At 41.4% G+C, this 27,328-nt stretch overlaps 1 protein-coding gene across 1 annotated transcript in view; it reads right to left on the bottom strand.

Annotated features, from left to right (window-relative positions):
• The window catches only part of MCTP2 (multiple C2 and transmembrane domain containing 2), a 202,325-nt gene that overhangs the window by 103,031 nt on the left and 71,966 nt on the right, over positions 1-27,328 (bottom strand). Inside the window, exons 10-13 of the mRNA XM_052659435.1 lie at positions 22,519-22,705; positions 19,693-19,786; positions 4,899-5,001; positions 3,179-3,281 (exon numbers count right to left, since the gene is read on the bottom strand). Coding sequence (XP_052515395.1) covers positions 3,179-3,281; positions 4,899-5,001; positions 19,693-19,786; positions 22,519-22,705 — 487 coding nt within the window. The remainder of the gene's footprint in view (positions 1-3,178; positions 3,282-4,898; positions 5,002-19,692; positions 19,787-22,518; positions 22,706-27,328) is intronic.

A 27,328-nucleotide genomic window follows, 5' to 3' on the forward strand; every position in this document is an offset into this window, starting at 1 on the left:
ATTTCCAGGGATATGCCTGACCCTGGGATCAAATCTAGGTCTCCCGCACTGCAGGCAGATTCTTTACTGTCTGAGCCACCAGGGTAGCCCCTAACCTACTAGCTAGTGCTTTTGTTGATGTTGTTCTGGTTCGAATATTGCCTCTTATAAGCCAAAGATAAGTTCCAAAAGAGGAGATAGCTTCACTGTGCTCATTGTTAGCACACTACAACCTACAACAATTCTTGGCACACACTGAACACTCATGATAGATATTTATCAAACAAATGAATACTTACAGTGCAGGGCAGCTTATCAACAACCTGAAAAAACTTAAGAGGACAGGGGACTTGCAATCATTGAAATCAAATGAATCACTCTATCACAGATCACTCTATCTTGCATTTTGAAAGCTATAGTTTGGAAACTCTATTAATTTACATCAACGGTTCTCCAGTCCATCAGTAGTGATTCTGCCCCAGAACATTTGGTAATGTCTACACAGACGTACTTGGTTATCACAATAGTGACGGGAGGATGGGTAAACTGGTATCTAGTGGACAGAGATCAGGGATGCTGTTAAACTTCCTACAATGCATAGGGAAGTCTCACAGCCAAGAATGATCCATCCAGCAATGTCAGAGGTGCTAAGGTTGAAAAACCCTAAATCTGATTTCTGAAGCGCTTCCCCAGTGGTTCAAGCAGTAAAGAGTCTGCCTGCAATGCAGGAGACACAGGAGATACAGGTTCGGTCCCTGTACAGGTTGGGTCTGGAAGATCGCCTGGAGAATCTGAAGTGAGCTGAATGGCAACCCACTCCAGTAGTCTTGCCTGTAAACTCTGATTACCCAGAGGTGATTTCTTAGATCTCACTCCACAGCATACGGTGCTTATACATTACACGGGAAGGAGGAAAGAAAGTTGGCTTAACTTGCTGGTATTCTAGAAAGACCGAATACACGAAATTAAACAGAGGGAGTTTAATAAAGATACGAAGTAGTGTTCACCCAGGCTTCCCTGGTGGCTCAACGGTAAAGAATCTGCCTACAATGCAGAAGACCCAGGAGACGCAGGTTTGATCCCTGGCTCGGGAAGATCCCCTGCAGAAGGAAATAGCATCCCACTCCAGTATTCTTTGTGGAAAATTCCAGGACAGAGGAGCCTGGGGGGCTGTGCTCATGGAGTCACAAAGAGTCGACTGAGAAACTGAACGTGAGCATGAGTGTTCACCCTTCAAGGGATCCAATATGCTACTAAGGATTTACCTCTTAAAACAAGAAATGTCCAAAATACGTTAGAGGAAAAAGGATACTAAATTCCAAAGAAGAGCCCTGCTTTCCTGTACTTTTAGACCTCTTTAAAAATTGTACCCCTGGCTCTTATCACATAAAGTCTTCCAGGAATAACTGACAAAGTTGTAACAAAAAAAAGGAGGGGAGTCTCAAATCACCGTGTCCTCGCTGAGAGCTGGCATGGCCTGCGGCTGACGGCTCAGAACAGTTGGCAGCAGCCAGACCTACAAGGGAACAGCTGCTCCACCACAGTCTTCAAGTCACATCAGGGATATGAGAATTCGGGGAGAAATTAACCAAGCAATCAAAAAGAAAAGAGATACTGAGAGGTGCAGCGTTCCCCCCTCTGTAAACACCACGTGAGCTGGTCTAATCTCGGGGATAAATTACTGACTGCTCTAACACACACTTAGAGCTGTGGGGAAATAAGTCTTTGGGAAGAAAAAAATAAATCCTTCTTGCCTGATAAAGGTCCTAACAATTCTAGCATACACTGTATGAATGGCTGGATGAAAAACTGAAATTCCCTCCTCTGGCTGCTGCTGCTAAGTGGCATCAGTCGTGTCCGACTCTGTGCGACCCCATAGATGGCAGCCCACCAGGCTCCCCCATCCCTGGGATTCTCCAGGCAAGAACACTGGAGTGGGTTGCCATTTCCTTCTCCAATGCATGAAAGTGAAAAGTCAAAGTGAAGTCGCTCAGTCGTGTCCGACTCTTCACGACCCCATGGACTGCAGCCCACCAGGCTCCTCCGTCCATGGGATTTTCCAGGCAAGAGTACTGGAGTGGGGTGCCATTGCCTTCTCCAGGGGATTTTCCCAACCAGGGATCGAATCTGTGTCTCTTGCATTGCAGGCAGATTCTTTACCCCTGAGTTACCTAGGAAGCCTACCTTTTAATGGGACTATCAAAACAGTTATCTTTCTCCAAGAGAGGCTCTCTGCTCTCTTTCACAAATTATTTTTGAAGACTGAAAACAAATAAGGCTGCCAAAAAGGTCTACCCAGTGGCTCAGTGGTAAAGAACCTGCCTGCAGTGCGGGAGACGCAAGATCAATCCCTGGCTTGGGAAGATCCCCTGGAGGAGGAAATGCAACCTGTTCCAGTATTCTTGCTGGGAAAATTCCATGGAGAGGAGCCTGGCGGGCTAGAGTCCATGGGGTCTCAAAGAGTCAGACGCAAGTGAACACACACACACACAAAGGCGAACAACTTTTGAGAAAATGGTCTTTAGTAGAATTGAGAACAACTGTGGAATTACCAGCAAGTAATCTTTGAAGAAATGGGCAGAAAGAAGGTAATAAAGAAGAATATGTATGTTTTTCATTCACCAACAGAAAATCAGTCATAGATGTGTGTTCTCAGAAACCAAAGTGAAACTTCTACCTCAAGATGGAAAGAGTCAGGGTAGATTGAGAGACTGGTCAAAATATCTTGGTTGGTTAAATCAATATGGAATTGACACACACACAGAGAAATTATGTGACTTTACATTCAAATTACTGAAAGTACTGGAGAGGGATAGGAAGAAAACAGTTGTTTCCTGCTATAGCTGGGGGGAGGGGGCGCTTCTCAGGTGGTGCTATAGTAAAGAACCCGCCTGCTAACACAGGAGATATAAGAGACGCAGGTTCAATCCCTGGCTTGGGAAGATCCCCTGAAGGAGGGCATGGCAACCTACTCCAGTATTCCTGCCTGGAGAATCCCATGGACAGGGAAGCCTGGCAGGCTACAGTCCATAAGCATGGCACAGGGTCGGACATGGCTAAAGCAACTTAGCACAGCACAGCACATAGCTGGGGAGGGCTTTCCCCCTCCGCAGACGACAAAGACAACGCAATTCCAGACCACAGAAACTTGTCAACTGCAAAATGATTCACATGCTGTGTATTAATGAAGGTAACTTACTGACAGCAAGGGAATGGCAACTTTTCCAAGAAAATCAGGAGGTTTATCTCCGTCTTCATCAAACACTGTCACTTCCAAAACATCATGGATATCTTTAATGGGACTGAAACAAGAAACACACCATGAGTTAGACACAAAAACACACAAGTGAAGGCTGTTCCATGAAGATCTGAAAACACGTTTTCACTAATTAAGTCTGTATGTCCTCAGAGTATAAAACTACCATTTAATTAAATTTCAAAAATTAAATCAAACTGACTGTATTCCCAAACCTTCCATCAGCGAAGATTCAGACATCCATATGGAAAAAAAAAGTCAACTTTTTTACTATGACATTTCCATGTATCTGTGTACTCAGGGGCAGGACTGTTAAAGAAACAGAATAAAGAAAGAGAACAGGGGACAGAAGGAGGACGACAAAGTGACTTCCAGATGGGAAGAGCAAAAATAAGATTTTCTTTAAACGCATGAATTTCCTTTAAAAAACAAAGGTGGTCAAAATCACTATTTCCCAAGATCCCCTGAAAGCATCCTATTGTTGAAACACAAAATATTAAAGGGCCATGCATATTCACTTGTTTATAAATGTTTCAATGTTGATCAGAGCCAGATATCAGCTATAATGCAAACATGGAGCCATGGTCATCGGCCAGGTGCTGACCAAACAAGAGACTCTTGTAAACCTGGCTAGTAGTTAACCTCTTCTCGTAGGTCCCCATAAACGTTCTGCTTGCTGCTGCTAAGTCGCTTCAGTTGTGTCCAACTCTGTCCGACCCCATAGACGGCAGCCCACCAGGCTCCTCTGTCCCTGGGATTCTCCAGGCAAGAACACTGGAGTGGGTTGCCATTTCCTTCTCCAGTGCATGAAAGTGAAAAGTGAAAGTGAAGTTGCTCAGTTGTGCCCGACTCTTAGCGACCCCATGGACTACAACCTTTCAGGCTCCTCCATCCATGTGATTTTCCAGGAAAGAGTACTGGAGTGGGTTGCCATTGGAGCCACCAATTCATATTCACAACAAACTATATTATTTTAGTTATAGGCGCAGATAAAGCATTCCTCAGTGTTGTGAGGCAGTGTGCCACCATTTCACCCAGATTCAACAATGGGAGAGCCTCCCTTTGATGGCCAGTTGTCTTGGAATCTAAAGCAACTAGGAAGATCTCCAGCTTCCTAAACACCTGAGTCTAAAAAGCAGGTATCACTACAGAGTAGGTCATTCAGATAAGCTGGAATACAAGGGGCCTCGGGGAGTCTTCGAGGAAGACTCTATATCTATAGACATAATCTATATGTTCCAAAAGACTTTGGCAGAATGCAAGTCCTCTGATTTTAAAATACTGCTGAACAATATAAGCTCCTTGAATTTAAGACATGTCTACATTTGTAATTTCCTTTAACCCAGGAATGAATTAGTCTGGATATATGGAAGCTTTCTTCTACTCACAGATTAATTGAGTCACTAAGAGACCTACTTTACAAAATGCCTCCTATAACACTCTCTTGCAGTTCCAAACGGTCTCTTCTATTATTAACACTATACTCTATAAAATGAAAGCATAAAAGGTTTTCAGAAGGAGAAAAACAATAAAATTCCTTCTGTGCCCATAAAAATGGACAGAAAGTTCCACTCAAGAGCCCTAGACTGCCCCACACATATCAGGGATAATTGGTCTCTGAGTTAAAGCTGCTCTTTGATATTCCAAGGACTAAAGTACTTACAATGTAAAAACTTTGTTCCACTCAGGGTTGAGGTTTTTGTAAATGGTATGTGTCTGAAGTCGGTCATTTCCTAACTCCAGCAAGCAAAAGGGATCGCTCTTCCCTGCAAAGAGAAAATGGACAAGGGTCAGAGACAAAGGAATCTCCGTGGTCAGAGGCAAACGCATCTCAAAAGTGACAGAGGCAAAATGAACAAAAATCATGCAGGTTTTTTTTTTTTTTTTTCCAATTACTATTCAATCCTAAAGAAAACCAATCCTGAATATTCATTGCAAGGACTGACGCTGAAGTTAAGCTACAATACTTTGGCCATGTGGTGCGAACAGTGGCTCACTGAAAAAGACCCTGCTGCTGGGAAAGACTGAGGGCAGGAGAAGGCGGCGACAGAGGATGAGATGGTTGCATAGCATCACTGACCCAACGGACACGAGTTTAAGCAAGCTCCAGGAGACGGTGAAGGACAGGGAGGCCTGGCATGCTGCAGTCCATAGACTTGCAAGGAGTCGGACATGACTGAGTGACTGAACAAACACACACTTTTTTAAAGCTTCTTTTATATTGGAGTTGAGTTATAACGTCGTGTTCGTTTCCATATGTCACAGTGACTCAGCTATACATGTGTCTACTCTTTTATAGATTCCTTTCCCATTTGGGTTATTACAGAACATTGAGTTCCCTGTGCTACACAGCAGGTCCTTGTTGGTTATTTTACATGTGACAGTGTATATACGTTAATGCTAAACGCCTAATTTATCCCTCCCCTCACCTCAATCCCTTTGGCAACTCTAACTTTGTTTTTTAAGTCTGTGGGTCTGTTTCTGTTTTGTAAGCAAGTTCATTTGTACCACTTCTTAAGATTCCACATATTATAGTAATACACTTGTGCTAGCTGGTAAAGAACAGACTTGTGTTTGCCAAGGGGGAAGATGAGAGAAGGACGAAGTGGGAGTTTGAGGTTAGTAGATGCAAAGTATTATGCACAGGATGGATAAACAAGGTTCCCGTGTAGAGCACAGAGAACTATGCTCAGTATCCTGTGAGAAACCATAATAAGAAACAGTATGAAAAAGAGGAGTATGAAAGAGCATGAAAAAGATGACTATATGTATAGCCATCACTTTGCTGTACAGCAGAAATTAATATGGCGTTGTAAATCAACTATACTCCAATTAAAAAAAAAACAAACCTGTGCTTTGTTTTTAAAAAAAGAGGTGAGTCTCTTTCTTTAGCAAGCCCTATAAACTCTGTGGGAAAGCCAGGTGTCAGGGAACTTATAGGGCTGGGGCTGACATGCAACCCAAACACGACCTGAGAGCAGTGGCAACACAGGATTCACAAGGGCAGGTGTCAACGTGGCACACGACAGGGCCCACGTGTGTGTTTTGTTTGAAAATAGAAGCACATCTCTGTTTCCTTTCTAAATTCTCTTTGAGTGAATACAATTACTCATCTACAATTGGAAGCCTATGATAACTGACATGCTTCCACAGGGTGATGAGAAAAAGCATCATCACGGCTATTTTGGTGGCTCAGCGATAAACAATCTCCCAGTCTCTGGGTTGGGAAGATCCCCTGGAGGAGGAAATGGCAACCCATTCCGGTATTCTTGCCTGGGAAATCCCATGGATAGAGGAACCTGGAAGGCTACAGTCCATGGGGTAGCAAGAGTCGGACACAACTTGGCAACTAAACCCACCACGATGGCTGTTTAGCAGTTAAACCTCTGCTCTGGAATTGAGTGGCCATACACACATCTGATCTTAGACGTCAGTAAATTACGAAAGTACACGTGGGACACTTTCGGTGCTCAGAGACATGCAGAAGTCTAATTTCACAAGGTAAATTCAAAGTTTTTAACCTTAAAAAATAATGAGGCTAAGCCTTTACTTCTCCCATTGCACTTCTTTTTCCATCTTACCTCATACAGCATCCAAAAGAAAAAAAAAATATTAGAAAAACCAGAATCCAAAGGGGAACCCAGAAAGTGACCACGTAAGAAGTCTCTCCCCTTTTGTTCACATGACAGTGGAATCTAGAGAACTGTCCAGGTCTCTAACATCCATAGGACATGAACACATGGCCTGACTCTGCACACACAGGTGCTCTATAAAGCAGTGTGTACTGAATAAATTGGGGGCATAAAGACAGATGTACCTCCAACAAATGGCCGAGGAATGCAGACCAAGGCCTAATACAGACACTACTCAGGCCACATGACCTACTGGCTTACCATTCAGGCCACTGAACCTACATTCAATGAACTTAATAACTAGGGGCTCTGAGGTGCTGCACGTCCTTAGAGAGACATGTGTGCAGGGACTCACATGAAGATATTTCAAAAACAGAAGACAAGAAGAGCAGCTGACTGGATAAGCGTCATTAACAGGAGATTCCATTCAGCTGACTAGTGGCCTGGACGCTTATATGACTGGCCAGACCTTTTAAGCCACGACTATCATCTCAGTGGCCAGTAGACAGGGATCGAGCCGTGGACACAGATGAACGTGTCGGGATTGTCAGTTACAAGCAGTGGAAAGGATCCCTGTCTAAACTTAGCAGCAAAGGAATTTGTCAAAATAATAGCAAACAGCTCTCAGGATCAGCCAGGCCTAAAGGAAATCAACCCCAAATACTCATTTGGAAGGGCTTTACGCTGAAGCTGAAGCTCCAATACTTGGGCCATCTGATGAGAAGAGCCAACTCACTGGGAAAAGACCGAGATGCTGGGAAAGACTGAGGGCAAGAGGAGGAGGAGGCAGCAGAGGATGAGACGGTTGGACGGCATCACCGACTCAATGGAAGTGACTCTGAGCAAACTCCAGGAGATCGGGGAGGACAGAGGAGCCTGGTGTGTGCTGTTCACGCGGCCTCAAAGAGTTGCACAAGACTGGTGACTAAACAACAACTCGGGACCGGTGCACAGACCGGAAATTCAGGTTTGAAGGTGCTGGGAACCAAAGGCTGAGGGCTACTCAGGCACAGAATCTCAGTCAGTCTCTCTTCCCAGGAAAGCTGGCCTCACAGAGATTTCCGGTCCAGGCCCTAAATGCTATTGTTTAGTTGCTTAGTCATGGCTGACTCTTCGCGGCTCCAGTGGACTGCGGCCCACCAGGCTCCTCTGTCCATGGGATTCTCCAGGCAAGAGTACTGCAGTGGGGAGCCATTTCCTTCTCCAGGGATCTTCATGACCCAGGGGTTAAACCAGCATCTCCTGCATTGCAAGTGGATTCTTTACTGCTGAGCCACCAGGGAGGCCCCCCTAAGTGTAGCTGCTTCTAATATGCATTCTCCAAGCCTGCTTCTTTGCTTCACTTGATGTAGATATAAAGGGACTGCCCTGCCTAGCAAATCTCCATCTCCTAAATTCCAGGGCTCAGGAAGGGAGAACATACTGGCTTCCCACCGAATGAAAGCAAATCAGAATCCCTTCTCCAAAACATGAGAGAAGCACCCCAATCCTAAAGGGGTTTCTGATGTTGAGCAGCCCAAATCAAACACACAAAAATCTATCTTCATTTTTAAAAAGTTTTGCTTCTTTAAGAAATGTTTTACTCAGACATAAAAAAGTGAGATAATGCCATTTGAAGCAACATGATGGCCCTAAGGATTGTAATATTAAGCAAAGTCAGACAGAGGAAGACAAATACCATATGATATCACTTATATGTGGAATCTGAAAATACCATACCAAATACCATATATTACATATGATATCACTTATATGTGGAATCTGGAAAAATGATACATTTCATAATTTTCCTTTTTTTCATTATGGCCTTTTCTACCTAGAGAAGTTCCTTTGGTATCTGTTGTAAAGTTGGTTAAAAAAAGAAAAAAAGATACAAATGAACTTACTTGCCAAATAGAAATAGACTCACAGACATAGGAAGAAAATTTATGGTCACTAAAGGGGATGGAAGTGGGGGGATAAATTAGGAGTTTGGGATTAACAGACGCACACTGTCTGTAGGTACGTGTGGTGTGTGCTCAGCTGCACCAGACTCTTTGTGAACCCGTGGACTGTAGCCTGCCAGGCTCCTCTTTCCATGGGATTTTCCCAGCAAGAATACTAGGCAGGCTTGCCATTTCCTCCTCCAGGAGATATTCCCTACCAAGGCATTGAACCTGTGCCTCCGGTATTGCATGTGGATTCTTTACCACTGAGTCATCTGGGAAGCCTATTCATACTAACGAATTAGATAACCAGCAAGGACCTATTGTACAGCACAGAAACTATACTTAATACTCTGCAATAATCTCTAATGGAAAAGAATCTGAAAAGGAATATATATGTGTGTGTGTGTGTGTGCACACATGTGCACGTGTGTGTGCATGTGTGTGCATTTAACTGAATCATTTTGCTGTGCACCTGAAAGTAACACAACATGGTAAATTAACTATACTTGGATTTTTTTAGAAAAGCAGGTCTTACTCTGGGGCTGTATCTCACAGGGTACAGGGTGGGCGTTCAGTGGGGAGGTACGTGACATAAAAAAGTGAGATAATACCATTTGAAGCAACATGATGGCCCTAAGGATTGTAATATTAAGCAAAGTCAGAAGAGAAGTCAGTGGAGGAGGTCACGACATCTCTTGAATAACTGTGAACTTGAAAGGACCCACATGCTCTTGGCTTAACACTCTGGTAGACGATGCTGAGCTCCTCAACCCAAACTGAAACAGCTACTTAACCGCTCATCAGACTGTTGGGAGGTGTCAGGGCTCCTCCTCCGGAGGCACTGGCGTGACATTCCGTCAGCACTGGCTCGGGGAAAACCGTCTGACACTTATACTGAGAGCCCTGGGGTCCCCCCAGCAGGGAGTCAGGGGCCTGCCTGCACAGGTGGGCCGAGTCCTGCCCACCCTGCTCTGGAGCTCACACTCTGCTGTCCCAGGTAACGAGCAACAGACTTCCTTCCAGAACCTGGGAGCTTCAGTTGTGTGCCTCCAGGGAACACACTGCGCGACTCTGACTCTCTGAAGATAATCCTGTCAAAGCTCATTAAAATGCTGCATTTATTAATATTCCAGGAGAAACAGGCAGAGACGAGGAAAAAGAAGTAAAGACATGAAAACATCTATAGAGTAGCATGCACACTTTAGGACTGATTTCTCGCCCTTCAAAGATTCCAGATACACCTTCCCCAGTGGCCCAGTGGTTAAGACTCTGCCTTCCAACGAAGTGGGTGTGGGTTAATCACAGGGTATGGCCAAAAAAATTTAAAATAAACAGGTAAATAAAATTTAAAAAGAAGATTCCAGACAGATGGGGACTTTCAGTAAAATTTAAACAGTATTTTTATCTGATCATGATAAAATGATCTCCCATCACAAATGAAATATCCAAATGTTTCCCAAGAGAACCAACCAAACAGTACCAGGCAAAAGGACATAGCTACACTTGGGCCCACCCTCTTGTTCTTTGCTCCCCCTGTTTTTACAGGTCAAACATCCAAATGACCTCTTCTGCATCCACATGCCAAGTCACCTTGACATGGCTACACCACGGGTGATTCAGATTCACGGTGGTGTTTCAGTGCCTTGCTCTCAACAGCCTCTGCTATTTTTGAACAGCACGTTAAAATCCATTTGTATTCCTCCAACAGCAAGTGAAGGTTTCACGTTTAAATAATTTTACCTTTATATCAGTTACAGAAGTTGATTGACAAGCAATAAAAGTATTTAAGAGGTCATATCATTCATCCGAAAAATATTTATTAAACTCCCATTCTGCTCTTGGCACTGAACCAGGCCCCAGTGTACACGGACCACCAAGTCATTACCTTCAAGGAACTCTCAGAATAATCATGCTTTTCAGCAAATGTCACCTTTTCAGTGAAAACTTCCCTCACGCCCTCTGCCAGCGGACTGAACCATTTTCTCCTCTGTGATCTCTGATTACATGCTGTCCTTATCTCCCTTCTATTGCTCATTTGTACATCTCTGTTCTATATTTAGCCCTCAATTTCATTTAAAGGACCCAATGCAGGCATAGCCCAGGTATGCATGGCCCCTCTCCCCTGTGAAGAGTCTCCTGGCCCAGTGGGAGGGGGCAGCTGGGGACTTCGGTGCCCAGGGATGGGTGTTGGCTGGAAGGAGCCAGGCTCTCCCAACTCCAGGTAAGAAACCAGGCTCTCCCAACTCCGGGTAAGTTCTCCTTTAATCCTCATGCCCATTCTACGAGGTATAGAGTATTTGTGCCATTTTCCAGATGAGGAAACTAAAGTTCAGAGACATTTATCTGGCTTAAGTCCAGAAAGATTTCACAGTGGAGGTGAATTCTGAGCAAGGTTTAGGAGGTGGCTGACTTGGCCAGCAGAAATGGGTAGGTCCTTGCTAAGGAGACCGGAAGAGATCAGAGCATTACATTCATTCAGCAGATAGATGATAGATACAGAGAAAGATACAGTGATAGAGAGACAGATATACACAGATAGAGAGATGCATACATACATACATGGGGATAGATACAGAACCCACCTGCCAGTGCAGGAGATGTTAAGAGAGCTGGGTTTGATCCCTGGGACAGGAAGATCCCCTGGAGGAGGGCACGGCAACTCACTCCAGTATTCTTGCTTGGAGAATCCCATGGACAGAGGTCCATGGGGTTGCAAAGAGTCAGACATGACTGAAGTGACTTACCGTGCATACACAGATACAGACAGGGATAAACACACACACACACACACACACACAGCTAAATGGTGGTGATCAGGAAATGTAAGATACTGGTAGATAAAGGAAGAGACTGGCTGGAAGCCTGGAAGACCATGACCAGAGCATTTTTTAAAATTTCTTTTTATTTATCCTGCAGCCAGGAACCACCACAGACTGTCAGTCAATACAAGGGACAGGGCTAGAAGAAAGAATTTCTAGAAGAGACTAATTTCTGAAGCTAATTGTGGTGCATTACAGCCCAGGCTGGGGGTGCAGATAAGGGCAACAGCCACCCCAGACTTCATTCCCAAAATCTCTCCCTTCAGTTTCATTATCATCTCTACTCATTTGTTGAAAACCTTACTATCACATATTGGAGCCAATTCTAGTGCTCAGCCTGAAAGTCTATGTTCTCTCACAACTTACCTACACCATCCATCCTGATCTGACCCCGACCTTAAACATTTTATCAGGGTTGGAGCAACTGTGCCCCATCCCTGAGCAGCACAGAGGTATGGGGCTCAGTCCTGCCTCTTATTCCGCATGCGGAATGGCTTCTCCCTGCAATGCTCTCCCAAGCCCCACGCCTCTCCAAAAAAATCAAAGGTTAGCTAACCTCCAAGGCCTAGACCAAGATGTAGCATCTTCAAGGAACTTTCTTTGCCACCTTAAACTCCAGGGAGCTCCCCTCTCAACCTCCTATGGTCATTTACTTTAGGTATTATAATGCCATGTGCTATGATGTGCCCGCTTCTTCCTTCAACAAGCAACTTACGGTTTCCTACAACGTGGAAAATACTGTGCTGGGCTCTGAAAGGGATTTTAACAGAAGAGAAAATCCTGATCTCTCTTCACTCTGGACCTAACTTTCATGGATCTCCTACTTTCCCGAGTGGGTTGCAAGCATCTCTGATCCAACTGCATGCCTCAGTGGCTTTCTGCAGATGAGGGCTTGATCACTCGCAGTGGTGGACGTCCAGCCCGAAGTGGGGACAGACAGCTCTCGCTTCAGACTGTGAAGTCCACAAAGGAAGAGGACAATTTTGCTGAGATGTTTGTTTAACTACATTTCTGATGTTGTAATATTCCAGCACAAACAGAGAGCAAGAACTGGAGACATGAGAATTTTTCCTTCTTCTAACTCCATTCCCTGAGAGGGGCTTTCCTGGTGGCTCAGCCTGCAGAGAATCTGCCTGCAATGCGGGAGACCTGGGTTTGATCCCCAGGCTGGGAAGATCCCCTGGAGGAGGGAATGGCAACCCACTCCAGTATTCTCACTCAAGCTCCATGAAACAGCATCATCCGAATTTGCCTAACACCTCCCCATGATTCACTCTTGCACCTCCAAAATGCTTGCTCTATACAGCCACCAGAATAAACTAGTATTTAAGTTCGTATGAGATCATATCACTCCCCTACTTAGAAAGATCTCTAATGTCTTCCCCTGGACCCTGTGTTCCTATATAATCCAGTCCCACCTAATACATTAGCCTTCTTGCCCCTCAGGGTCACCGTCCTCTCTTCTCCAGTCTCACTCGCTTCTCACACGTCTTGGAAAAGCCCTGCAGGCTTGGAATGTGTTGTTCCCTCATTTGAAAACACTTTTCCTTCATCTCTACTGTGTTAACTGCTCCTCATCCCTGATGTCTCAGCTACAACCTGCAGGAACACCAGACAGGTGTCCCTTTAATGAACCCTGACACCCTATTCTTGACCTCGACAGTAGCACAGTCATTAGATACCACTGGGGGATTAGCAGTCACTCCATGTGAAGGCGGTGATTAATTTCTCCACCCGCACTGTGTCACCAGGGCCCACCACAGGCTCACACACAGAGGAGGTACATTGGCTGAATAAATAAAGATCTTACTAAGAACACAACCAGTAGAACAAGCTGTTAATTCATAGAGTGCCACAAATGAACTGAACTCATTCACTCTCAAGGTGCCAGTAAGTTACACACGGCTATATCTCCAATAGACTTGCATCTATCGGAGCTAGATGCATTGACTAGAGTTCATGTTCCTTGGCAGACTGTTAAAGCAGATGGCCTGCCAAGGCAGATTTGTGTCATTTTTTATGTGTTTTTTAAAAGTTGGTCTTGATTTGGGCTCAGCTAGCCATAAGGTTCTCATGAATTAAGAGCATTAAATGCCTATTGCTGAGCTTCCTAGAAATTGCAATTATAGTCAGTCCTCTGAAAATGGAGCATCTTTAAGAGAGGAGCTATTGTTATGAACACAACTTGAAACAGCAGACAATGAAAACAAACTAGAAAATGGACGTGATTTAAAAGTGCCAGTGAACAATAACTATAAGACTATTTCTCTTCTGATACAAGCAGTCTTATGTTTCAAAAAAATAAACCCCCAAAACAACAAAAAACATACTGTTATAATTTATAAAAACTACTCAAAAGTCAGTATTATAGCATATGGCTGGAATATTTCTACTCTACAATATGGTATCTAACTGCAGTATTTTGGTCAACAGTTTCTCAAAACAGCACTTCTATGTACAACAAAAATTGATGAGCCCACAAAAATATTTTATATCAATAAAACTATTATCCATATTACAAAATGTGAATAGAAGCACTAAACTGGTTTCAGCATGAGAATTTTCCTGCCACGAAGCATATTTTTTCTTTACTTTTATCAGGCAATAAAACAGAAACAAACAAAAAAATCAGAGTGGTAACTATAGATTTCCAAAAGTGTTGAAAAGCTATTGTGATTAGCAATGATTAACTAGTGATTAGCAATGCTGATATTTCCAACATTATTTAAAATTCAGTAAAATTATGAACAAAATATCAAGAAGACAACCTGTGAAATTCCTCATGTCAACTACACTCTAGAAAAATAAATTTAACGAAGAATGGGAATAGCATTTAATGAGCATGTAATATGTGTTTAGTAAGCTCATTTAGGTTTCACCTTGTGTGTTAAGTCACTTCAGTTGAATCCAACCAGGCTCCTCTATCCATGGGATTCTCCAGGCAAGAATACTGACATGGGTTGCCATTTCCTCCTCCAGGGCATCTTCCCAGGGATCAAACCTGCATCTCTTATGTCTCCTGCATTGGCAGGCGGGTTCTTTACCACTACCACCACCAACTTAACTGTTAAAAGACCCATGAGAAGCTAAAGGCATAAGTGTGCCCATGGCTAGAATGCAGTAGAACCAAGATTTGCACACCTGTTTCTATGCATCTTCTATACCTCAGTATGTTGCTGCTGTTGTTCATTCACTCAGTCATGTCTGACTCTCTACAACCCCCTGGGCTGCAGCACACCAGGCTTCCCGGTCCTGCACTGTCTCCGGGAGTTTGCTCAAACTCATGTCCATTGAGTCGGTGATACGATCCAACCAAGTCATCCTTGTTGTCTCCTTCTCCTCCCACCCTCAATCTTCTCCATAATATACAGGAATTAAAATGAAAGGCAGTTACCATAAAAATAAAGGACAAATCAAACAGGAACTAATCTTCATCTTCAATGAATGAATTGTTGAACTGAACACTGGTTTATCCAAAGCATGAGTTTCAGTCTCTTGGGAAAGGATTATGTACTTAAAGAATAAATTAAGAATTTTACCAGCTATGGTAAAGTCTTAACTACTGGATCACCAGAAAAGTCCCTGAAATACAATTCTGGCCAGAAAATATTTGAGTCCCCTATTTTTCTATTTATCTATTAACTACTTGATTATCATTTTATAGTTTATGAAAGAAACTCTACATTGTTTTTGCTTGGCTTTTATTAATTTCTCAAAACAGCTGAGTTTTGAGTGAAGTATGTTGGTCTTATTAAGCATTACAAACAGCTACATTCACCTTGAGTTTCAAAGTACAATTTATCATCTGTTTTGTGAATCAAGGCTATGGCCTTGTTTACTACAGAAGTACTGACATCAGATTGGATAACCTATTACTTAAAGATTTTAGGTTACATTGGGGCAAGGTGTTTGTGAGACAAATGCTTTAATAAAAATATGTGACAGGCTCTTGTATTAGAATAACTGCACATGGCTGTCCATATCTCATATTGGCTACAGAGAACATTAAAATATCTTTCACCAATTTTAAAGGGATGGGCTAAAAGGGAAGTTAGATTACCTCCAATTCTTTAAAATAAAAGGTCTTCTCATTTATACACAAATGTCAGACACACATATAAAATGCCAAGTTATATATAAATTTAAATTAATACTGAGTAGGTTCAATCATACAATAAAACAGTATATTTATCAAAGATTTGAGTTAGTTTGAAAAAGTTATAAATTTTTTTTATACTTTGGATCACTGAAGTCTTTATCTTTTGTAAATATCTTAACATTAGTAACTTGTAGATTTAGTTATTAATATCTTATAACATTTAACATTAAACATCTTATAACATTATATCTTATTTGACATCTTATAACATTTGGAATTTTTATCTTTATATAAAAAGTTAAATTATAATAGCAAAGAAATTCACCTCAGTGAATGTACATATATATGTATATATATGATATATAAATAATATATCATGTATACATATATGGGGCTTCCTGGGTGGCTCAGCGGTAAAGAATGTGCCTGCAATGCAAAAAACGCAGGTTTGATCCATGGATCAAGAAGATCCCGTAGAGGAGAGCACAGCAACCCACTCCAGTATTATTGTTTGGAGAATTTCATGGACGGAGGAGCCTGGCAGGCTACAGCCCACGGGGTCACAAAGAGTCAGACACAACTGAAGCGACTTAGCACACACACACACACACGCTTCTATATATAGTATACATAGTGTGTATGTGTGTGTGTGTGTGTGTGTGTGTGTGATATATTACATATAAGGGCTTCCCTAGTGGCTCAGAGTAAAGAATCTGCAATGCAGGCACTGTTAGGCAGGAGACCTGGGTTTGATCCCTGGGTAGGGAAGACCCCCTGGTGGAGGAAATGGCAACTCACTCCAGTATTGTGGCCTGGGAAATTTCACAGACAGAGGAGCCTGGTGGGTTACAGTCTATGCGGTTGCAGAGTCAGACAGGACTGAGCAACTAACGTTGTATCTCTCTCTCTATATATATATATATATACATTATTCCAATGTTCTGAAATACCAGAAAAGTAATGAGAAGTCAACTACTCCAAAGTTTCTTTTTATGGCCACATTATCAAAACATCAGTAACCACTAGTGAGGAACACCCTCCTAGCTTTGATCAGAGCAGAGGAGTGACAGGTATTTTCTTTTTCTAATTGCTACCTGCGAAGATACATTAAAATCGGCAAACCCACTGATTGCAGAGCTGGCAAATGCATTTGTTTCTCCTCTAAGACAACAGGTCCCTGCACTCTGCAAACTGTAACCTTCACCTCCACAGGGACCACTGCCAAGATCTGCCCCCATGGACTTTTGTTTTATCAGAGTCCCTGAATTTTAGGTAAAACAAACTTGAAGCATCAGTCATCATGGTTATTTGGTATTGTTTCTAAGAAACAATTACAACAACAACAAACACAAACTATCATTAAAAAAAAAAAAGTAAGAAGGTTGGAAAGTTCCATTTTGAAATGACCATTATTCTTTGAGAAGGTCCCTGGCTATGCAGAGTAAATGCAGTTTTAAAATTATTTTTGATCAATTAATTTTTTTCAATTGGATGATGATTACTTTACAATATTGTGATTTTTTTGCCATACACTGACACGAAATAACTGATTATTTTTAAATGTAGTTCTTTTTGATTTGCAGGGGTTAATACTCTGTTTCCTGAGCAACAAATATGAAATACTCATTAATAAATAAGGCTGACTGGAAAATGCTGGGTACAAATAGTTACTTATTTCTTCAATATTCCTGGTACTGGCAATGATGTGTACCTCTTCTGATCCATGATCAAGTGAAGCTGGCATTTTTTTTTTTTAACTGCATATCAAGTGAATTGGTAATAACAACAACAGTAATTAAAAGGGTGAGTTACCACTGTATGATATAATGGCTAACATCTTGGAGGTATTAATTACATCCTATTGCTTCATCACAGCAAGCACAATTCACTTCTTCTTCCACAGAGAAAAGCTGCTTTAGAACTCTTTGGATTAGGTCCACTTGGTTGCCCTAAAGCAATACACCTTGGTTTGGAGCAGACTGAGTGAGTCTGTTCACCTAGGAAGTGAGCCAACCTAGGAAGAACATAGACTGTGAGATCTGATTCCAACAATAAAGATCCATATGGTCTAAAGGCATATTTAGCTAATGACAAGGATCTTTGCTTCAAATCAGAAGAGTGATAATTTTCTCATAGGTAATACAGAGACAGTAAAACATCAGGGCATTTAGTCAAATAATATAGCATTATTTGGTCTCTAACTACTTCTTTTTGTTACTGAAACCTTCTAATACTCACCTTCATCCACTCCAAAACTATCTACTGCATATCTTGAATATAAAGAAAATGACCAAATGGTAGCATTTTCTACCAATATTATTCTTCTGAAAAGAGGGTTTTGCCTTATAGACTGATCTTTACAAAAACTTTCATCTTCCAGGTTTCTCTCCTATTCACTGTAACAGTGAAAATACTCTTCGGAGAATTCACACTGGCCTGAAACAACCTCCATAAATCCTAGTTTTGAGGATGGTTTATGGAAGTCAGCTGATAGCAAGCATAAAATAAGGTAAGTTTTAAAAAAGTATTTCCACATATGGATGTAGCTATACACAAGTCTTTTAATGCATTGCAATTAGTTCCTGGTGATCACAAAATATGAAACTACAAAAAGATTTTCTGAAAATACTGCTTGAAGGCATATATGAGTTCTTGGGTCTTGAGATGATGTTTACTGAGCCATCAACAATCACAGATTCAAAAAGTGCTGTATCGAAACACTGAGACAGAAGACACCATTTGCTCTGGAAAACTGGTAAATAATTTTACATGTGTTTTAGTGATGAAAACTAAAATTACTTCTGATGAAGGCACATGAAACGTCTGTTTTCATAAACTACGTTTCAAAAGAAAGGAAAATTTCTAAATCAACCTAAGCCTATATAAGCATGTGTAAGTAAACTGATGAATATCAGAAGCCCTCATTGAAGTAGTTCATTCACAAACTGAGACTTTTTATATTCATATTGGCCAAAAAAGCATTTTTAAAATATTCTCACTGGGCATTTCCTTAACACTGTGATCACCTTGTAGAATGATTTCCACTCATTTTTTGAAGGAGAGTGAGGAGAACTCTTTTCTAAACTTATCTATTCTATTTTTGTAATATAAAGCGCTTTTAATTAACAAGCTCTTTTCCAGAGTTTGAGCTCCCCCAGCCTCAGAAGCTGAGGTTACACAGAGTAGACCACATTCTAAAATTATAACAACGAAAATGCACTGCTGCATTAGTAGATAGCTCCATGTTGTGTAACATCCTTCATATTCATCAGTTTACTTGGTAAGTAAACTGTCATATGGGTGTTTAAACTGTCAGTACAAGGGTATAATTCAGCAAGGAGAGGAGAGCCGTTGTCTAATCAGATACTGGAATGTCTGGATTATTCTCATCATAGTCAAGCAGAATTCATCACAGAGTATGAATTCATCACAGAGCAGGTCTGCTCTAGCCTCTGTCTATAAGTTCCAATTCATGAGGCACCAAGAGAAATTTCATGTAACACGATATCAATGGCAAAGTGGTTCCACAGCCCAGACTTTGGTTGCTGTTACAGAAACGTGCCAGCCAGTTGGACTGAGGATCCAGGCACTACACCGTACGCTCTGCCAAGGACAGGACCCTATGTCCACAGTACGGCGAGAGAGAAGGACAGACGTCTGTCTGTCTTCCAAAGCCCTCTTGAAAAACTTCAGACATGTAACCAGTAAAGAAGTCATGACGCAAATCATCCACAAATATCTCTGAAAGCCAAAGGGACTAGCCCATTATCTAATCACAGCAAGATTATTTGCAGAGGATAATGTGAAAAGTGAAAAGTGAGAGAGCCTGTTTGCACTTTTTCTTCTGTGGCTCTGCTTGAAAGAGTATGATTTCTCTGTACATGCTTCTACTGAAAAACATTTCACTTTGCCATCGGATCATTTCAAGGCAGGAAATAAATAAAAATGAAAAAAAAAAGGATGAAAAAGATTTTTATACCTGAGAAATCCGCTGCTAAGAGATCTACCGCCTTTAAAACCTTCACTTGTAAAATGCCGACGTCCTTCATATCTTTCAGGGAGTTCTGTAAGCACTGGGGGAGGAAAGGAGATCCAATGAACACAGCTTTCTGATACAGGAAGTACCTTCTAGATTTATCATCACCTTTCTCATGCAAAGCTAGGAGAAGTTCCAAACCTCCTTATATCAGTCAACAGGGAACTTCAGCATTTGCAACAACCAGATTCAAACTGACTGAGAATTAATTAACTTCAGTTTTAAAATAAACAAATTACAAAGCACATGCAATCTACTTTTAACATAGCCCCCTGGTGATAGTACAGACATCCTACCAGGAAAACGGGTGTAAAATGACATTGATTCTCTGTTCCTTCTTCTTTCTCTATAAAGAAACTTTTAAATCACCCCAAAAGGCAACATTATTCTGACTCAGTTAGAATAAACTTTATGGGTATCAGAGAACTAAACCTGGACACTTCCTGGGTACATACTACCACCAGAAAGAGTGGGGATGGAAATAGAATGAGTTTTCTAGTCGACATGACAGCCTATTCATTAGAGACTGTGCATCCAATATTGCTCTGTAATCACATTTACTTTAATTTTTAGTTGGCATGTGCCAAAGCTCTAATATACCTAATGATAATTCTTGAGCATTTACAGAACTATTTAAATGTCTATCACACTACATTGCTTAGAAATTGTGCAAGAAAGAGATAAGCAGATAAATGCTCTTTGCCTGCCTCCGAAACACATCTGCTGAAAAAGATGTACTTTCAAACCTTTGGATACAATATTTCCATCATTCCATATTTTTAGATAACTAAAAACCTGTGATAAGTTGATCCCAGAGATTCATGGAAGGATAGTAAGACCCCTATTATTTAGGCATTTCAGGTCAGAATCACAAAAGCTTAATAACAGTTAAGGTTTGCCTAATGTAATATGCACCATTCCTAAGAACTTTTAGAAGCTGCTTCTTCAAATAGTATTTTCAATCTTAAAAAAAAAAACAACTAGTATTTAAGATGGACACATTTGAAACAAAATATTTTCATAATTTTGAGCTGAAATGCCTTTGAAGATTATCTATTCTCAAAACCTAAAAAAACAAACCAGGGATCTGGAACTTGTATCTTACAATGCAATATTCTTTTCCCTCTTAAACATTGGCCAGCTGTCTAGCTCAAAAACAAAACAAAACAAAACAAAACACTTGATCTTTTTATTTTGATTCTACTTTTTCAAACCTCTTTTAAATTAGTATTCCCCAAATCTTGAGGCATTATGCAAAGCAGTCATTTTGATCTTACCTAATGTCACCTTATAAATACATGAAACTCCTCATGAATTTGGAAAATTTTGCGATTTGTCCATGGGAAATTTGGGGGACTTTTGCTTTATTTTCATTTGCTAAGGTAAAGTCATCAAAGAGAATATTAAAAGTGGATTTTGTCAAAACTTCTTTAAAGTATTTCAACCTTGCATGCAGAATCTTGTGTTGTCAATAAGATGTGTGGCTAGACTTTGTAGTCCTGAAGATAAAGGACTATTCAATTAATCAATACACCTTGCACAGTGAAGGAGTCTGGAGACACTTAAGTTTACGCTGAGAATAATATTCCCATTAAATTGGGATTCATCTTCGCTTCATTTCCATGCCACTTCCTTAAAATGCACCTTTCATGTGTGTGGCAGTAAAATAAACGTATTGATTCACAAAGAAGATGGAATAAAACCAGAATGCAAATAAAGACACCAAGAAAGCAAGAGCACAAGAAATAATGATGGGGACAAACCCATTTGATTTAAAAATGCTGAGTGGACTTTTAAGAACATTGCAACTAGTTAGGCAAAAATTCACAAACAGTTCTTATCCAGGGGAGTGTAGAACAAGTCTCCCATGCCTCTCTAGGGCTTTGTTTTGCTTTATAAGACACAAGTACTTTCTCACTTGATCTTAAGAGGGTCTAGAAAAGTATGCACAACACTGCAAACATTAATATTTGGTTTATAAAAAGCAATTTTTGTGAATTTATATTAAAATTCCTAAAAATAATATAAATTATTTTTTTTACAAAACAAAAACAGACTCACAGATTTCGAAAACAAATTTATGGTTACCAAACAGGAACCTTAGGGGGAGGGGTAAATTAGGACTTTGGGATTAACATACACACATTACTATATATAAAATAGATAGTCACCAAGGACCTCCTGTATAGCACAGGGGACTTTACTCAATATTCTGCAATAAGCTATATGGGAGAAGAATCTGAAAAAAATGGATGTATGTACAAGTATAACTGAATAATTTTGCTGTAAACCCAAAACTAACAGAACAGTGCATTAGTTTGACCAAAAAGTTCATTCAAATTTTTCCTAACATCCTAATGAAAAACCCAAACAAACGTTTCCTGGCCAACTCAATAAATGGACTATACTCCAATATAAAATAAAATTGAAAGACAAACAAAATAAAATAAAAATACCTATTCATATATACAAACCCGTTAAACAACCTTTTGCCCCCTTGAGGATTTCAGCTTTCTCCAAGGAGATCCTGAATGGTAAAATATCCAAACACTTTCTCTGGCTTTTAAATAAGAAGGCGAATTCTAAAATCTACTTTCAGCTTTTCACTAACCATTAACTTCCATGTCTGATGTCTTGTTTAGGAGAAATACCACTGAGCTTTGGACAAAGATCTCTTTGGATGCAGTTTTTCAATTCCCAGACTTTTTTCAGCTTAAAGGTGGAGTGGGCGTGGAGTGGGGAGGGGGCGTAGTAAGGCAGAGCACTCACAAAGCGCTGGGCGATCTGCTTTCTCTCGCTGGGGTCTGCCAAGGGGCACACACACAGATCTGAGACTGAGACCCCTGAACAGGGCGTGAGGGTGACCAGCATCAGAAGGGTCCCCTGGCAGCTTTCCAGTGGCAGCTCCAAGCAGTTGGCTTGCTTGAGTGGGAGGGCTGAGATATCCACTTTACACCTGGAAAAGTTGCCAGAAGCAGACAGAAAAGCGATTAATGCGTGGCGGCTGCGGACCCTCCAAAGCACCTGATTTTCATTTCATCCCCCCATGAAACCTCCCGCTGTCTGGGCACTGGCTGGTTGAGCAGTGAAGGTTGCAGGGGCTGGCCTGGCTGCTATCAGTCCCTCCCGGCGCACTACACCCTCAGTAAAGGAGAGAAAGATGTCAAGAAACTCAAAGAAAAGGCAGCATGGAGAAAGTGGCAAACGAACTGAGAAGCAGCAAATCTCTGCCAGATAAAGTCTGCAGAAAGCTGATGAGATCAAGAACTGGGAAGAAAAACAGTTTCAGAGTTTCAGCACTATGGATGCGGGCTCAAGACGGCTTCTTGGGGTTGTGTCTTTTTTCTTTTTTTTAACCAGCCAAGAGAATAAGAGATGTTGGTTCAAAAAGAGGCGAAAAGACAGGAGCCTGTGCAAGCGGGAGAGGGTTAATGGAGAAACCATTTTCTTCCAGATTAATGCCAACTGGCGAGATTTTATTTAAAGAAATGTGTTAAGGTGTTTTCCTAATAGGCACCGTTCCGCGGGGTTTCCCCAGGTGGGTTTCTGTTAGACAAATGGAGCATGAAGTGCTGTTGATTGATCCCATTTCTGCAGCACAGCCAGAAAAGGCTGCACCCATCTGCTATAAATTGCATGTTTTCCGCCTCTTAACAGTCAATGTTCTGGTGATGTTGAAAACCTCAAACACATTTAAATACAGAAGCAAACACTGAAAGGGCGGGGGATGGGGGGCTGAAGTGCTAAGCCATTTATTTGCTTTAACACGGAAAATCCTGGGGTTGCTTGGACCACACTTGCTTCGTTCACGTCCAGGTTGGGTGAGGTGGCAGGGCTGAGTGGAGGGAGGGCGGGCACTGTGTGGTTTGCGTTCCCATTCGCCATCTCTAGTTACTGAGTCAGATGACTGTTCCAGACTTTATTACAAACACGGACGCACCGCCTCATAATGTCAGACGATAGATTCTTACCCCACATCATTCCTGTACTTTTGTAAGTTTGCAGACAATAGCAAACAGGCAAACCTACCTCATTTATAAAGCAATGACAGTTTTGAGCCACATGGATACGGAAAAAGTTCCAGTTAAATAAATTTGAAAGAAAGCTTGCAATTCTTTCCCAATTAAAGAGAAAAACTACTGATATTAAAAGTCTATGCCTATTTTTAGTATAGAATAAAAAATATTTTTACAGTAAGGGATATGTACCTATAAAATTAAATTTATGTGGGTATTTATTTCCAAATTACCAAAAGTGATTCCAGTTTTAAGAAGAGGTGGCAATTAGAGCTTTTACGTGTAATAAATTCATCATATGTTTCTACTGGAGATATTAAAAAATATATGCATATATATTTAAATAAGTCTCTATGGTTTGAATCAAAATTTTTCTGTAGCGGTAAGTAAGTTTACTACTGTGAACAGAGGGGTTAGTAAATTTTGTAAGCAAGTATGTGAGTGGAGAGTTAATTTTGCTGGGGAAGAAATGTCAAGTGCTTTAACTGCGCCATTTCTACAAAACTGCTGCTGCTGCTAAGTCGCTTCAGTCGTGTCCGACTCTGTGCAACCCCATAGATGGCAGCCCACCAGGCTCCCCCGTCCCTGGGATTCTCCAGGCAAGAACACTGGAGTGGGTTGCCATTTCCTTCTCCAATGCATGAAAGTGAAAAGTCAAAGGGAAGTCGCTCAGTTGTGTCCAACTGTTAGTGACCACATGGACTGCAGCCTACCAGGCTCCTCTGTCCATGGGATTTTCCAGGCAAGAGTACTGGAGTAAGGTACCATTGCCTTCTCCATCTACAAAACTAAGGACCTGAAAATTCTATATAAGTATAGCTCTGGTGTTCTTGCCTGGAGAATCCCAGGGATGGGGGAGCCTGGTGGGCTGCCGTCTATGGGGTCACACAGAGTTGGACACAACTGAAGTGACTTAGCAGCAGCAGCAGCAGCAGGGCTGCAGTCCATAGAGTCGAGAAGAATTGGACATGACTGAGTGACTTCACTTTCACTTTTCACTCTCATGCATTGGAGAAGGAAATGGCAACCCACTCCAGTGTTCTTGCCTGGAGAATCCCAGGGACAGAGGAGCCTGGTAGACTGCCGTCTGTGGGGTCGCACAGAGTCGGACACGACTGAAGCGACTTAGCAGCAACAGCAGCAGCAGTGCGTCTGTTTAAGAATATTTGCTAAGCATTATTTTACACTGTTATACACACTTTCATTTAATAAAGCTCTTTCTATGGAAGGATGAATGATCCAAATTTGTTTAAGACTTTTCTCTGGTGGTAACCTTAAATAGGAGAGTATTTATTTATTTATACTCCTATTTAAAGGGACAGCTTTCTTGAACAGAGCAGTTTACTAATTTAAACAAGTGTGAATCACATCAAAATAAACATTTGGTTTCGTCTCAGAAATTACACATTTTCACAAACTTTTCAGTCATTTCTGCCCACTATGAAACTTTTGCACCTATCTCATATTTTAAGTTTATTTTGATAACAAAGAAAGAATTCCTATACAAAAAATAGCCATGGCTATTTTAGATATAAGAGCCACATAAACAACAGATAAGGGAATTTCAGGACAAACGTAACGGATTCTACATTCTCAGTTAATTAATGGGTGAATTCAATCAAATGCTTACTTTTCTTTTCTTAGTGACCTGAAAGAGCAAATTAAATTGATACATTGGCATCAGGTCAGTCAAAATTAAACCTTGATCCTTCTGTACATGGATTATGACCCCTGTCTCTTAGGGTCCCTGTCCCATCATATGAATTAATCGATTCTTAAAACACCGATGTCTTTAGTCTTAGGAATTAATGTAAAGCGACCCTCTCCCTAGTGTTAACCACCAATTCTAAGGATGACTTTCTATGAACTTTCTAGAACTGAAGTGCTCTCTCCCCATCACTTCGATCCAGCTGGCTGCCCCCTTCACTTTCACATTCTGGAAGAAAGGAGGAAAGAAGGGAGTAAGGAGAAATGACTCTCATACAAAACCCTTTCCTTCAGGCCTCCCATTTTTCTGTGTCAACCTCTGTCTCCATGACTTCAGCTCATCTTCACGTTGGAAGGAGAACCAGAACGCTCAGGAGGTTAGTCAGAGGCCGAAGAAACACTTACATTAACCCCAAGCTAGGAACTGGTTACTGTATGACCAGCAAAAGCAGAGGAAGAAAAGAAAAAAATAAGGACTTTTCTTCCAGAATTTCAGAACACTTTTACCGTAACACTCAACTGAATCTTCTGAAGAGAGGTGAGTATCATGTGAACAAAATGACCTTCTTCAGGTGCAAGTAAATAAAATCTTTAAGATATAATCATTCTGAAATACATTCACCAAAGACAAGTTTAATACAAAAATCTTAAAAGGAGACTCTGGGCTGCTTCATTCATTTTCTACAGGGTATCACATTCTATGCCGAGAAAATACTAAATAACCTGGCCAGCGCTTCACTCTTTCTCAGCGCTCCTGAAGCACTAGCAATCTGCTGTTCTTTCCCAAGACTTTCTGTTTCCTGTTTAGTAACCGGTTGCAGGTGAAGTGCAGAGCTGGGCCCTGAGGATGCCTAGGAGAGCAGATCCAGCCCAGATTCCTCAGCAATGCAAAACATCCCCTCCTCCTTCCCTCCTGCCTGCTCATTCTTATAAACACTACTCACTCACTGATCAATTCTAGAATTTCACAGGTATTGTCATATATTCTCTTTTCTCTTTTGTATCCTCTAAACTCCTTCCCAAACTCTTCCCAAATGGCAACCTTGTATGAGGCTTGATGAAACACTAAGCTTACTTACTACTCTAGATGCAAATTTTCTTTGAAAAAACAAACTCAGTTTTTGGATATGCGGTTTAAAAGGCTCTCATAATTAGTGTTCCAATTATCATTAAAAACCACACCCACATTAATAAATAATGGGGCAGGAAGATCATTTTTTCTATGAAGGGCCAAAGAGGAAACAGTTTTAGTTTGGGGCTACATGGTCTCTGCTGCTGCTGCTGCTCAACTCTCCCCTCGTAGGAAGAAAGCAGTAATAGACAATGAACACAAATGAACAGTGCTCTTTGCCAATAAAACTTTACTCAAAACCAAGCAGCCTTCTGGACTTGACCCACCCTCGTTAGGTGACCCCTGATCTAAAGAAATGCTAATCATTCAACCGTGATGAGTTACAGCAGGGGAAGTATTTAAAAATTTTCCCAAGTTAGTAGATGGCAGACAGTATAGACACATTGATAAAGGTATCAGAGATACAACCTACAAACAATTTAAAAGAAAAAATACCTGTCAACTCACCATAGCCCAAGAGACTCAGGCCAACATATCCAAAGATGTGTTTGTTAACAAAAACCGATGAAGCCATAAAACTTATGAAACTGTACTGAGACAATGTGGAAAACACGTGTGCAGGGCATCCGTGCAAAACACTTGAGTAACGAGCATTAACCAATCAGGTCTGCTCTCAGGGTGTCTCATGCGCGGCTCCACCGGCAGGGGGAGAGACCACGTATGGACCACAATTCAACAGGTGCTACACGCCGGCCCTTAGGGGACCAGGAACCCATCATTCTGC

The sequence above is a fragment of the Budorcas taxicolor genome, chromosome 21 (assembly GCF_023091745.1).
Source record: "Budorcas taxicolor isolate Tak-1 chromosome 21, Takin1.1, whole genome shotgun sequence".
In the NCBI taxonomy this organism is placed as follows: domain Eukaryota; kingdom Metazoa; phylum Chordata; class Mammalia; order Artiodactyla; family Bovidae; genus Budorcas; species Budorcas taxicolor.